Source organism: Podarcis filfolensis (genome assembly GCF_964270895.1).
Source record: "Podarcis filfolensis genome assembly, chromosome: 4".
Taxonomy (NCBI): Eukaryota; Metazoa; Chordata; class Lepidosauria; order Squamata; family Lacertidae; genus Podarcis; species Podarcis filfolensis.
The window spans coordinates 104,119,297-104,134,022 of NC_139607.1; the positions used below are offsets into that span (position 1 = coordinate 104,119,297).

The 14,726-nt window shown below is 49.2% G+C and overlaps 2 protein-coding genes and 1 long non-coding RNA gene across 6 annotated transcripts in view; 2 read left to right on the forward strand and 1 right to left on the reverse strand.

The window, feature by feature from the left end:
• Positions 1 to 14,726, reverse strand: part of LOC310760704 (uncharacterized protein) — a 395,412-nt gene that overhangs the window by 280,944 nt on the left and 99,742 nt on the right. The window lies entirely within an intron of this gene.
• Positions 1 to 14,726, forward strand: part of LOC310760681 (uncharacterized protein) — a 160,389-nt gene that overhangs the window by 129,827 nt on the left and 15,836 nt on the right. Inside the window, exons 2-6 of one of the 3 annotated variants that reach the window (XM_083609642.1) lie at positions 6,362 to 6,578; positions 9,966 to 10,466; positions 10,667 to 10,748; positions 11,046 to 11,128; positions 13,619 to 13,745. In XM_083609642.1, coding sequence (XP_083465768.1) covers positions 6,555 to 6,578; positions 9,966 to 10,466; positions 10,667 to 10,748; positions 11,046 to 11,128; positions 13,619 to 13,745 — 817 coding nt within the window. In that variant the 5' untranslated portion in view covers positions 6,362 to 6,554. Of the gene's footprint in view, positions 1 to 6,361; positions 6,579 to 9,965; positions 10,467 to 10,666; positions 10,749 to 11,045; positions 11,129 to 12,837; positions 13,383 to 13,443; positions 13,746 to 14,726 lie in introns of those variants that run through there. The other 2 variants (XM_083609643.1, XM_083609644.1) reach the window with 2 other exon arrangements.
• Positions 1 to 14,726, forward strand: part of LOC310761004 — a 33,191-nt gene that overhangs the window by 530 nt on the left and 17,935 nt on the right. The gene's annotated exons all lie outside the window — the stretch shown is intronic.

A 14,726-nucleotide genomic window follows, 5' to 3' on the forward strand; every position in this document is an offset into this window, starting at 1 on the left:
GGCAGGTTTAGTCGTTGTTTGAGGACTATCCCTGCCTCCAGGTCTTGACCGGACAGATACTGGAATCAGCAAGGGAAACCCACATGACCTGAAGGTGCTGCAGTACAATGCCAGGTAAATGACTCATAAGACGGCTGTCATCCATAACTTTATCGTGGATGGAGGACTTGACCAGGCATGTGTAACGGATACTCAGTTGAATGAAGCAGATGGGCCTGTCCTTGCCGCTGCTTGTCCACCAGGTTTCTCTTACGCACAGCAACCCAGGTCATGTGGGCGGGGAGGGGGCGTTGCAGTGATTTTTAGGAAGTCATTAGCTTGCACTAGGCATCCTATTGGGAAGACCCAGTTTTCCGAGTGCATGTTCTGGAAGTTGGGCAATAGGAGCAGTACAGGATTCCTTTTGGTGTACCAACCTCCCCGCTGCACCAAGGATTCCCTGCCCAAGCTTCTTCAGTTCATGGCGGATGTTCTCCTGGAGACACCTAGTTTTGTTGTCCTGGAGGATTTTAACATCCACACCGACACGACTTTACACGGGGCCACTTGGGACTTTATGGAAAGCATGGCCTCCATGGGGCTGTCCCCGAATAAGTTTGGCCCAACTCATAGTCATGGACATGCCTCGTGTTCACTTCTATGGATGCTGGTGATCTGACACTAAGTAAAAGCAAAACTAAAGAAGTGCCATGGTCAGATCACTTTGTGGTGCAACTGGACTTCTCCGTGACCCTTCCCCTCTGCAGGGAGGTGGAACTGATTTGGATGGTCTGGCCCTGCCACTTAATGGATCCAAATGGTTACCAGAGAGTGGTAGGAGACGTTTTATCCCATGTTGATGGCCTTTCAGCTGATTCTGTGAGGGGAATCAGAGTTTACAGGGTTAAACAGCTCAGTTCCAGTCGTCCTGCCTCTGAGGGGCGGAGAGATCATTCAGGGATCTGTTCTTTGTCTGTGAGTTACCGCATTTTTCGCTCTATAGGACGCACCTGACCATAGGACACACCTTGTTTTAGAGGGGGAGAACAGGGGGGGGGGAATTCTCCCCCTCTCTGCTCAGCGCCCCTTCAGCGAAGTGCCAGGAGAAACGGAGCCCCTTCCATTTCTCCTCCTTCTTGACTGAAGGGGCGCTGCGCAGCTCTCCCTCTCTGCTGAAGACAGGAGAGTCTTGCTCTCCCGGCTTCAGCAAAAGGAACTTGGACTTGGTGACTCGGTGGGCACCTTTGCGCCCCCCGACCCGCGAAGGAGCCTTTTTAAAGGCTGCGGAACGGGGGACGGGGAGCGGCGCCGTGCTGAGAGTCCTCTGCTTCCCCTGCTGAGTGAAGCCGCATGCCATGGACGGAGAGCGCTGACTTCTTCCTTTAAATATCTGAACTAAAAGTAAGAACCCGTGAGTAATACGGAAATTGGATTTAAAAGGAATTTTTTTTTTCCGGATTTGGAACAAACGGGGTAGGTGCAAAGAGGAAGTCCGTCTCCCCGCCTTGTAAACGTTTTAAAGCAAGGACTAGCTAACTAAGGTTGAGAGAACATTTTCTTTTTTATTGGATAAAAGTTATTAATTTCACGACTTGGCAGTTTAAGCTATTTGCTGGAGGATAAGAGTTGTTTTTAAGAGTTGAAGTGCAACCCCCCCGGGATCCGGGAGTGATCCGCGAGAGAGCCTGTTTAAAGAGACATAGAAGATTTTGACAGCTGTCAAACTAGCTGTCAAAGTTGGGAAAGAAAGAGAACATTGTTTCTGTTGTCTCTGCTGGATATATTTGTTACAATTTGGTTATAAATTGTTGGAAACAAGGAAGAATTGATACAAACTAATTTGACTTTTGGTTTTTTGAACTAAGTAACCAGAATCCCTCTAGACACTACAATGGCTGCAAGTGGAAAAATACTGATGGAGCTAAACAGGACTTTCTTTCTCCTGGGAAAGTTACAAGAACAAAATGATGTTTTGGCTATAAGGGTCAAAACATTGAATGAAACCGTAAACAATCTTACTGAACTTGGAAGGGACTTGACTCAAGTCTTTGCAATTGAACAAAAGGCCCTTGCAGCGGGACAAAAAGTTTTGGTAGCCGAACAGGAAGAGAAACTTGAGAAACTTGAGAAAGTGGGAAAAGAAATATATGATGTGCTGGAGAGTAAGGAAGGAGGAGCAACAATGCCACAGATGAAGGAAAGCCAGAGGCCTGTCAAGAAGGATACAAAGGAAAATAAGAACTGGATGAGGAAAATTTGGTTTGAATTGGAGAATGAAGAATGGAGAGATCTCCCCAGGAGATCTGAAGACTCTTGGATTATAAATCTGATCAAGATGGAAGTTGGAGCTTTTGGGACATTTGGACTTAAAAGGATTAAGAAACAAGATTTGAGCTCCACTTTTAAATATGGAGATCTGGCTGGAAGAAAAATGGATATTACTGAGACAGAGCTTCTCCGAGTTTTGGTGTTTGATATAAAGGACTATCAAAAAAACCGGCAGAGAGGAATTGAGAGAGAACTACGAGCCTCGGATGTGAGATCTCCAGGCTGACTGCAGATAGACTGATAGACATTGGTGGGGGATCAAAACCGGGAAAAGGGGGGTGGGGATTGGGAATCCAAAGGGTGTATAATTATATTTTGATCTTTTTTATTTTATTTTGTTAGGGGTATTAAAATGGGGAATTCGTGGAAGGGTATTGGGGTCGACCTTAGAAAAAGATTCTAAGAATGGGTACTGAGGTACAAAGATGGATGTTCTTTCTTTTCTTTCTTTTTTTCTGGATTTTTGGAAAATTTTAATAAACATTTTTGGAAAAAAAAAAGGAACCCGAAGCCTTATCGCCCAGTCTCAAATCCTTCATTCTTGGGCAAGGTGATTGAGCAAATGGTTGCTGAACAACTCCAGGCAGCCTGGAGGATGCGGACCATTTGGATTCCTTCCAGTCGGGATTCAGGCCTCATCATTTGACTGAAAATGCCTTGGTCGCACTGGTCGATGATCTCTGGTGGGCTAGGGACAAAGGTGAGAGTTGTTTCCTAGTTCTGCTGGATTTCTCAGTGGCTTTTGATACCATCGACCATAACATCCTTCTGGACCGTCTAGAGCATGGGAAGACAGACTAAGGCCCAGGGTCTGGATCCGACCAATTGCCTTCTAAATCAGGCCCGCTGACAGCCCAGGGATCAGTGTGTTTTTACATGAGAAAAATGTGTGCTTTTATTTAAAATGCATCTCTGGGTTATTTGTGGGGCATAGGAATTCGTTCTTCACCCCCGCAAATATAGTCTGCCCCCCCACAAGGTCTGAAGAACAGTGGACCAGCCCCCCGCTGAAAAAGTTTGCTGACCTCTGGTCTAGAGGGACTGGGAGCTGGGGGCACTGTTATATAGTGGTTCCGCTCCTACCTCCTGGACCATCACCAGAAAGTGGTGGGGGGGTGAATGTTCAGACGCCTGGGCTCTCACTTGTGGGGTGCTTCAGGATTCCGTCCTCTCCCCCATGCTTTTCAACATCTACATGCAGCCGCTGGGAGAGATCATCAGGGGGTTTGGGCTGGGTGTCCATCAGTATGCAGATGATACCCAGCTCTACCTCTCTTTCAATTCGGAACCAGTGAAGGTGGCGAAGGTCCTGTGTGAGTGCCTGGAGGCAGTTGGAGGATGGATGGCAGCTAATGCATTCAGGTTGAATCCTGACAAGACAGAAGTACTGTTTTGGGGGGGGGGACAGGGCTACCTTTCAAGGTGACCCGGAAACTACAACTAATCCAAAACACGGGAGCCAGATTGCTGACTGGGAGCGGCCGCTGAGACCACATAACACCAGTCTTGAAAGACCTACATTGGTTCCCATTACGTTTCTGAGCACTCTTCAAAGTGTTGGTGCTGACCTTGAAAGCCCTAAACTGCTTTAGTCCAGTAGACCTGAAGGAGCGTCTCCCCCCTCCCCCCATCATTCTGCCTGGACACTGAGGTCCAGCACTGAGGGCCTTCTAGCAGTTCTGCACTGCGAGAAGCCAAGTTACAGGGAACCAGGCAGAGGGCCTTCTCGGTGGTGGCGCCCGCCCTGTGGAACACCCTCCCATCAGATGTCAAGGAGATAAACAACTATCTGATGTTTAGAAGACAACTGAAGGCAGCCCTGTTTAGGGAAGGTTTTAATGACTGAGGTTTCAATGTGTTTTTAATATTTGGTTGTAATCCGCTCAGAGTGGCTGGGGAAACCCAGCCAGATGGGCAGGGTATAAATAATAAATTATTATTATTATTATTATTATTATTATTATTATTAAATAATAAATTATTATTATTAAATAAATTATCATCATCATCATCATCATCCCCATCATTTATTTTGAGCTTCTCTTGGTACCTCCTTGGTAGCCAGTGTGATGATTTCAGCAGGGCTAGAACTCAGGACCCGCTGCCTTGAGGGACACCTAAGAGCAGTTGGGCAGGGAAAGGTCTCCCTTGGGAGGTGGTGGACTCTCCTTCCTTGGAGGTTTCTCAGCACAGATCCGACGGCCATCTGCCATGGATGCTTTAGCTGAGATTCCTGCATTGCTGGGGGTGGGACTGGATGACCCAGGGATCAGGGCCGTATCTAGCCGGGGGGGGGCGAGGAAGTCCCCCCCCCCAGGGGCATAGGCGCCCCCCCCCGCAAAATCGGCTTTAAAACGGTGCCATGAATATGTCAATTTATGGGTGGGGGGGAGAGGGGGCGTGGCCCACGGAAGAGAAGCTGCTCTGGTCCAGCCAGGAGGGAAAGTGGGGGGGGGAGGCAGTTGCACAGGCTCCACATTCCCCCCAGTTGCGCCCCTCTTTGGCCAAGCCCTCCACTCCCCCCCCCTTTCTGCGCTTCAGGGATGGATTAGAGAGAGCCTTCGCGAGCCGGGATCTGTTCAGGTTCTGCAAAGCGAGAGAGGGCTGAGCTGGGGGACTCGGCTTGGCAAGGGTTAAAGGGATCTGAGCTGCCTTCCTAGAGAGGACAGGAAGGGGGGCAGGTCCTCCAGAGCCAAGGCCCCTCCCTCCCCAGTGTCTCTCCTGCAAGGGCTGCCTGGCTCTCCCCTCCTGGGATCTGGTGAGTCTCCTCTCCCTCTGGGATCTGGTGGGGGTCCCAGGGCTGCAGCAGGGGAGGATTCCTTGGGGGGCCTGATCTGGTCCTGCGGGGGGGGGGACCCCAAGTCAGGGAGGAGAGGGTCCTGCCAGGGAGGGGCCAGGTCTGCAACCCTCTCCTTCCTGCAGATCAGAGGGTCCCAAACTCATCTGGCCTTCCGCCCCCCCCTTCAGAAAAACAATGACTCCCACGAAATCTCCCTTCTTTAAACAAAGGAGTCCCTGGGACTCGGTGTGACATTGCTCATCGTCATTGCACAACAGAGGGAACAGGTGCAAGTGGTTTTCCAAAGCTGGACGAGGAGGTGGACTAGACACCCCCCCCAAAAAAAAAGGTGGGAAAGAGAGGCCAGGAAAAAAGAGAGGGATCCCAGCCCATAGTCTGGCTGCTGCATTGGGGACCAGTTTCCCAGTGTCTCCCAGGGCAGCTCCCCACGGAGGCCACTGCAGCAATCCCCTCGCACCCAGAGCAGGGCATCCCAGGACCACATCCTCTCTGTCCCAAAGGGATTGTTGCTGGCAAAGCAGCCGGAAATGGGCGCTGCTACTCACTGAGCCTCCAGGGACCTGGGCATCAATGGCTGTGTGTGTGTTAAGCCATCTAAGAGAATAATAATAATAAATTAGTTGCCTAAATTCCAAAGGAGATGTATTTGGCCCCACCCACTTGGCCCTCAGGGGGTTGACTAGATACATACCTGGCCCTCAGAGCAAAGAAAAAGGGACCCCACCCCAGGAGTCTGTCCGGAGAGTAGCAGAGGGTCCAAGTGCAAGAAAAGGAGACAGAAGCAGGGGAGTGGGGGTGGGGGGAGAGCAACTCCTGAGGACCCCCGAATGAGGACCCCCACTAGAGCCAAGCATCCATTTTCCACAAGATACAAATGACTCCCTTGTCAGTCAGTTCTGACTTCATGCATTGATTGGAAGGCAGGAGCAACCAGGCTGATTCATCTCCTAGAAATCCCTTCAGTTGCCTCCACATTTTGCATTGCAATCTTCCTTCTAGGAGAGCTAGAGGCTGCTTTCTTCGTCTCCTCCTTCTTCTTCTCCTCCTATTCCTCCAGATACCTCATGGTTTTGGCTGTGGTGCAGTCCAGCCCTGGTTCCAATATTAATAATAATAATAATAATAATAATAATAATAATATTTATACTCCACCCACTCTGGGTGTCTCCCAGTAGAATACTAAAAACAGTATGAAACATCAAACATTTAAAACTTCCCTAACAGGGCTGCCTTCAGATGTCTTCTAAAAGTCAGATAGTTGTTTATTTCCTTGACATCTGATGGGAGGGTGTTCCACAGGGCGGGTGCCACCACCGAGAAGGCCCTCTGCCTGGTTTCCTGTAACCTCTTTTCTCACAATGAGGGAACCGCCAGAAGGCCCTTGGTGCTGGACCTCAGTGTCCGGACAGAACAATGGGGGTGGAGATGCTCCTTCAGGACTACTGGGATGAGGCCGTTTACGGCTTTCAAGGTTAGCAGCAACTCTTTGAATTGTGCCCGGAAATGTACTGGTAGCCAATGTAGGTCTTTCAGGATTGGTGTTATGTGGTCACGGAGGCCACTCCCAGTCACCAGCTCCCAGTCTAGCTGCCGCATTCTGGATTGCGGTAGTTGTAGTTTCCCGGCCACCTTCAAAGGTAGCCCCACGTAGAGTGCATGGCAGTAGTCCAAGCGGGAGATGAGCAGAGCATGCACCACTCTGGTGAGGCAGTCTGCGGGCAGGTAGGGTCTCATCCTGCATACCAGATGGAGCTGGTAGACAGCTGCCCTGGACACAGAATTGACCTGCACATTCATGGACAGCTGTGAGTCCAAAATGACTCCCAGGCTGCGCACCTGGTCCTTCAGGGGCACAGATGCCCCATTCAAGACCAGGGAGTCCCCCACACCTGCCCGCCGTCTGTCCCCCAAAAGAGTACTTCTATCTTGTCAGGATTCAACCTCAATCTCTTAGCCCCTGTCCATCCATCCACCAACCAACCGCCTCCAGGCACTCACACAGGACCTTCACCGCCTTCACATGTTGTGATTGAAAAGAGAGGTAGAACTGGGTGTCATCTGCATACTGATGAAAACTCAGCCCAAACCTCCTGATGATCCCTCCCAGTGGCTTCATATATATGTTAAAAAGCAAGGGGGAGAGGACAGAACCCTGGCGCTCCCCACAAGTGAGAGCCCAAAGGTCTGAAGTCTCATTCCCCACCACCACTTTCTGGACATGGCCCAGGAGGAAGGAGATTAACCACTGTATGACAGTGCCCCCAGCTCCCAGCCCCTCTAGCCAGTCCAGAAGGATGTCGTGGTCGATGGTATCAAAGGCCGCAGAGAGATCCAGCAGAACTAGGAAGCAGCTCTCACCTTAGCCCGCCAGAAATCATGAACCAGGGCGACCAAGGGAATTTCAGTCCCATGGTGAATCCCGACTGGAAGCGATCCAAATGGTCCGCATCCTCGAGGCGTGCCTGGAGTTGTTCAGCAACCACCCGCTCAATCACCATGCCAAAAAATGGGAAATGTGAGACTGGGCGATAGCTGGCTATATTGGCCTGGTCCAAATATATATTTTTTAAGAGGTGGTTTAATAGCTGCCTCTTTCTTTTTTTTTAAAAAATATTTTTATTAAACAATTTTTTATGTAACAGAAACAAAACGTACATAAACAAACATTCGACAATAATAAAACATAAAACAAGTACCATTTCATAACCCAATTTCTAAACCTTACTTCCTCGACCTCCTCTTACTTCCCGTTTCTGTATTCCAAATTCTTACAGTTATTCAGCGAAATCTTGCCTTATTTTATTATAAATTTATGCTGATCACCCTTATTCTCTTTGTCATAACCATTACTAATAGTAACCATTTATTTTAATCCAACATCATTCTAACTGTCTCCAATTTTATAATATTTCTTTAAATAGTCCTTGAACTTTTTCCATTCTTCTTCCGCCGCTTCTCTTCCCTGGTCTCGGATTCTGCTCGTCATCTCTGCCAGGCTCATATAGTCCATCACCTTCATCTGCCATTCTTCCAGTGTGGGTAGATCCTGTGTCTTCCAGTACTTTGCGATGAGTATTCTAGCTGCTGTTGTAGCATACATAAAGAAGGTTGTATCTGTCTTTAGCACCCCCTGGCCGACAATACCCAAGAGAAAGGCCTCTGGTTTCTTGGGGAAAGTATATTTAAATACCTTTTTCAGTTCATTATAAATCATTTCCCAGAATACCTTAATCTTCGGGCATGTCCACCAGAGGTGAAAGAATGTGCCTTCCTTTTCCTTACATTTCCAACATTTATTATCAGGCAAATGGTAAATCTTTGCAAGCTTGACTGGGGTTATGTACCACCTATAAATCATTTTCATTATATTTTCTCTTAAGGCGTTACACGCCGTAAACTTCAACCCAGTGGTCCACAACTTTTCCCAGTCAGCAAACATGATGTTATGACCAATGTCTTGGGCCCATGTAATCATAGTTGATTTAACCGTTTCATCTTGTGTGTTCCATTTCAGCAGCAGATTATACATTTTTGACAAATTCTTAGTACTGGATTCTAACAGTTCAGTCTCTAGTTTTGACTTTTCCACCTGGAAGCCTAATAGCTGCCTCTTTCATCAGATCTGAGAAGGCTCCCTCACAGAGGGAACCATTCACCACCCCTCAGAGCCCATCGCCTAGCCCTTCCCGGTTGGCTTTTATGAGCCAGGATGAGCAAGGAGGCAGGTGGTCAGTTTCACTTGTCCAAGCAGCCTGTCCACATCCTTGGAGGCAACCTGACTAGACGGGACTCTAGCACTCTCCCACCCTGGCCCTGCTCCCATGGTGGAGTCTACCTCTTTCTAAATCTGAGTGACTTTAACTGCAAAAAAACTTTGCCAAATCATTGCAGGAGATCTCAGGGTCCTTTTGAGGCCCCAATGACGCAGGTGAACCACCTGAAAGAGTCTCCTGGTGTTGTTTTCTGCAGATGCAATAGAGGCAGTTTAGACAGCCATCGTCACTTGGTAGGCTCGACGTTGAGCTCTAACCCATATCTGGTCAGATTCAGAGTGTGTTTTCTGCCACCGACACTCTAGCCATCTCAGTGATTGTTTCACCCCCCTCAGATCCGGGGAAAACCATGGGGCTGTCCAGGCTCCATGCAATTGAAGAGGTCGATTTTGAACCAGGCCATCGATAGCCCGGGTTAACTCCACATTCCAGGGGCCACATGGAAATCAGCTGAAAGGCCATCAACATGGGATGAAACATCCCCTCCTCCTTTGTGGAAACCATTTGGATCCATTAAGTACCGGGGGTGGGCCATCCAAATTGGTCCCTCCTCCCTGCAGAGGGAAAGGGTTGTGGAGAAGTCCAGTTGCACCAGGACGTGATCCGACCATGACACTTCTTTTGTTTTGGTTTCACTTCATGTCAGATCACCCACATCCATAGAGGTGAACATGCCAGGTCAAGTCCTCCATCCAAGTCGTGGTCTTATGAATCATTGACCTGGCATTGCACAGCAGCCCCTTCAGGTCACGTGGGTATCCCTTGCTGATTCCAGTATCCTTCTGGTCAAGACCAGACCCGGAGGCAGGGATAGTCCTCAAACAATGACTAAACCTGCCTCCTTGGTAATGACGTGGTCTGGTCATAGTGTAACTCCTCCTCCTACCCGTGATCACTGTGATCGGGTGTCCCAGTGCTCCCCCCCCCCGGGGAACCCACCCCCTGCCATTCTGTTGAATGGGGCCGACTCCCAGACAGCCCTGACCCCCTCACCTAAAGAACAAAACTATACAAACTATACAAAAAATAAAAATATTTACTACTAATAATAAAAACTTTTACGTAACAAAGCATTTGCTTTGTAGGATTGGCAAGAGCTTCTCATTAAGACAGAACTTGGCAGAAGACCAAAGGGTTCCTTCCGATCTCTGAGAGGCTTCCAGAGAGCACAGATGGATGAGCAAGACTCAGCTGGCCCTGGAGCAAGAAGAGGCCATGCCGACCAAACTGGGAGTGGGGGATTCTGGGAAAACTCTGTGCTGAAGATCCTGGGTGAGGAGGACACCCTCCGCTCAGAGGTGCAGATCCAGCAGTTCGGGAGGTTCTGCTGCCAGGAGGCCAAAGGACCCCGAGAGGTTTGCAGCCGACTCTACCACTTTGACCGTCAGTGGCTGAAGCCAGAAAGGCACACGAAAGCTGAGATCCTGGACCTTGTGATCTTGGAGCAGTTCCTGGTTGTCCTTCCACCAGAGATGGAGAGCTGGGTGAGGGAATGCAGAGCGGAGACCAGTTCCCAGGCGGTGGCCCTGGCCGAAGGTTTCCTCCTGAGTCAGGCAGAGGAGAGAAAGCAGGCAGAGAGAAAGCAGGTGAGAGAGAGTTTGCCCTGGATACTCCCAAGGGGCTCCAAACAGGACGATGAACATTCCATAATGCTTTAGTGATGACCCATCCTTTTTCTGGGAAAGCATCCATGGAATGAGATCCAACACCCTGAATGTTTTTGTCTTTGTCATTCTCTTTCTAATATTTCTCCCCATTCTGTTTTTAATCCTTGTTGCTCTTTCAGAAAAGGGATCGTTTTGCAGAAATGGACCTGGATTCCTGTGAGGCAGAGAGGCCTCCGCTGGACACCAGAGAGAGGCCACTGGGTAAGGAGGAAGGCGGTTTTTCTCCATTTGGTCTCATTCTGTTGGTTTTCCAACTAATCTCTGGGTTCTTTTCATCCAACTAATCTCTGGGTTCTTTGGGGGGGGGAGTTGGGAGGAAGGGTCTAGAGGAGGAGAGATGTATTTCTGCACGACTAACATATGAAATGGGCACAAATGTCCAAACGCTCTCAGCAGGAGAGGCTTTCTGAAAGGCCCATCTGTGGTTAGAGATGCCCTGTTTCACCTGTGAGAGAAGCAGGCATTCCTGGCATCCTGCTTACCTTTTTTCTCTTCCAGGTGACAGAATGATGCCGGCAAAACCTCCTGATCCGCCTTTTCATGGGGGCAGAAGGGAAGCAGCAGCTGTGGAAGCAGATCAGGTCGGGGGAAGCTGGCTTGTGGGGACAGAGGCTGAGGGATGGAGCAATGTCATGGACTGGTTGGGCACAGAGGAATGGTGGGAGGAAGCAGCCGGGGAGCCAGGAAGGGAAGATGTCTCAGCCCAAGGAGTGAAGGTGGAGGAAGGATGAGCAGTGAGAGGGAGAAGAGGGAGAAGCCTGGGAAGAGGAGGCGTCAGAAGCTGAAGGGGCAACAGGGCTTGGTGAGCTGGGAGACTCTGTGGCAGAATGCAGTCCAGAATCAGAGGCAGAAGAGGAAGGAGGCGAGTGGGAGGAGGGAGGTTGAGAGGCAGAGGTGAGTCAGGAGAAGGAGGAGCCACCGGTGGCTCCCTCTCCTTCTGCCAGAAGCCCCCCTCCCTGCTTGTCTCTCAGAGCCAGGAGACGTCTGACAATGGAGGAGCAAAGGCAGACTGCACACTGGCGCACTGTTCAATCATATGCCAGAAACCCCCAGAGAGGGACTTGGAAAACTGTGGGGAGTCGGGGGACTTCACTCTCAGCAAATGATTTTGTGGAGGAAGACACTGTCATAAAATTCTACTCAATATTGATCCAGAGCAGAAGTCCAATGTATAGTTAGCAGAGTAAAACCTAAACATGTTGCAGGATTCCCCAAAATAGGCCAGAGGCAATTGTATTTCATCCGGCGGAGCTTTAACTGCTACTGAAGGCAAATGAGGATACTGGTCACAAATCCAGAATGTACAGGATTGGCCCTCTCCATAAGAAATCCAGTTGCAGCAGACTTAAACTTATAATAAGTCTAAACCTTATCACTCAGCATACTATGTACAGAACACCAGAGGGAAGAGAGAGAGAGAGAGAGAGAAAGTGAAACCCAGGCTCCTTCTGGCCTCTTCTTATAGTCAGCCTGACCTTGACAGAAGAGATGACAGAACCACTTTAACTCAGCTTCTCTGAAGGAATAACCCAAACATCAGGAAACTTCTGTTTCTTTTATTCAGAGAAGCTTCCGGAACCCTCTTGAACTAATTAGAATAGAATAGACAATATCAGATCCATACTTTCTGCACTAAGAAATGCAAACTGACAGACCCTCAGGGAATGAGCTGCTCTTCTCATTAAGCCTGAAACTCAGCCAAGTCTGTGAATATCGTGTTCTTGCTGATAGAGAGTTAACTCCAGCTGTGAAGTGTGGGATTTCCTGCGCAGATAACTCTGTGGCGCCAGCTGTCAGGGAGGATTCGGAGGAGCAATGGACCGAAGAGGCAGAACAGGGGGCAGAGACCGGTCAGGGGGAGCCGGGGCTCAGGGAGGCTGAAGAGCCCCTCAACCACCTAGAGGCTCAGGAAGGAAGCTGTGACTCCGGAAGGGAGGGGGCTTTCAAATCAGCACAGACAAGTGGGGAAATGAAACGTAAGGATCAAAGACGTCTTGTGCGGGAATCGTAGGAAGCTGCTCCCTGAATCTGACTCAACAGGTTTGGACGCCTAATTCTGAACTGTAGCTGTTTCTTGTGTATGTGTAATAAAGACTCTGAGTACCAGGCTGACTGTGCCAAAGTGTTACTGCACAGGGGAAACACCACCTTCACACCAGCCTTCTGAATGTCGCCAGTAGGATTCATCTGTAGTTGCAGTTTTCATGGAATCCTAAAGGGACCCCAAGGGTCATCAAGTCCAACCCCCTGCATTGCAGGAATCTCAGCTAGATAATCCAAGACAGATGGCCATCCAAACTACTCTTCTTTTATTTCTGTATTGATCACTGAATGCTAAAATAGGCTTCTAAGCAGTGGACAGATGATTACAAATAGTGGCCAGGATTCACCTAGCCAGCCCCATCTGCTGCGAAATATAGCCTGCCCCCCATTCCTCCCCCTCCCCATGCCCCCTTGAACCCCTTGAATTTGGCTCCAGGGCAATGGGAGGGAACCTCCCCAGAACAACTCACGAGGAGAGGAGAAAGTGGATTCTTCCATCCGGGAAACTGGGATGTTGCATAGGCAGAATGACTTGAAAAACACCAACTGGAGTACCACCGATTTACAAAAAATGACTGCTCCCAGTCACCAGTGTAGCTGCCGCATTCTGGATTAGTTGTAGTTTCCGGGTCACCTTCAAAGGTAGTCCCAGGTAGAGCGCATTGCAGTAGTCCAAGCGGGAGATAACCAGAGCATGCACCACTCTGGCGAGACAGTCCGTGGGCAGATAGGGTCTCAGCCTGCGTACCAGATGGAGCTGATAAACAGCTGCCCTGGACACAGTATTGACCTGTGTCTCCATGGACAGCTGTGAGTCCAAACTGACTCCCAGGCTGCGCACCTGGTCCTTCAGGGGCACAGTTACCCCATTCAGGACCAGGGAATCCTCCACACCTGCCCACCCTCTGTCCCCCAAAAGAGTACTTTCTGTCTTGTCAGGATTCGACCTCAATCTGTTATAACAGAGCATTGTGTAGCAGATCATATTGATCCTGTCTCAGAGGAGGACATTTCCCTTTTTCTTTTAGGGTCCAGTGTGCTTTGAAGATGTCACTGTTTGTTTCACGGATGAGGAGTGGGCGTTGCTGGATCCTGACCAGAGAGCTCTGCATAAGGACGTCATGGAGGAGAATCGTGGGATCGTGGCCTCTCTTGGTAAGGCTCCCTGTGGGATCGTCCTATCCGCCTGGAAATTCAAAAAATACCTCTATGTGACAAACCTCATACATTTCCACAGAGCTCAGCAGCGCCCCCTACAACACCTGGGAACCTAACACCCCCACAAGAAAGAGTAAATTCCAGTTTTTTCTGTGAACCATCTTCCTCCAGTTCTGCCTTTTTATACCACGGTTGGGCTTGTCTGAACTGCCCAGGCATCTTAAATGTCAGCTTCAGAGTTGTTAGGACATATAAGTAGCTTCTGTCAGGTTTTCTGAAGAAGAAGAGTAGTTTGGATTTGATATCCCGCTTTATCACTACCCGAAGGAGTCTCAAAGCGGCTAACATTCTCCTTTCCTTTCCTCCCCCACAACAAAGACTCTGTGAGGTGAGTGGGGCTGAGAGACTTCAGAGAAGTGTGACTAGCCCAAGGTCACCCAGCAGCTGCATGTGGAGGAGCGGAGACGCAAACCCGGTTCCCCAGATTACGAGTCCACCGCTCTTAACCACTACACCACACTGGCTCTTTCTGTTTTTGTTTTTGCTGCTGTCAGTCTTGGGTTGACCAAAGAGACGCCTGACATTGGCGATGGAGGGGATGCCATGACTGGGCCAACCAAAATCTGTCCCAGAGAAGAGCCAGGCTGATTGAACCTCAGGTAGTAGAATCAGTGATATGTTGTGTTCGCAAAGTAAAGGAAGGATTGAACTCTGATTAATAAGAATACACACAGAGGCTTGAACAAGCAAGACTCTGGGAAGGGTGCGTATAATCGTGTCTCTTTGTGCTTGTCTGTCCAATCTCCGCAGCCGCCGGCCCAGGCCGTTTTATTCACAAAAGAACTTTTTACAGAGTGTTCGTAAGAACCAATCAGATTTCTTCTGAGCATTTCAACAATCCCAGGTGGGGAGAAAGTTAAACTACTAAAACTAATTAAGCACAGGGTAAACAAAGAACAGAACTACAAAGAAGAGCAT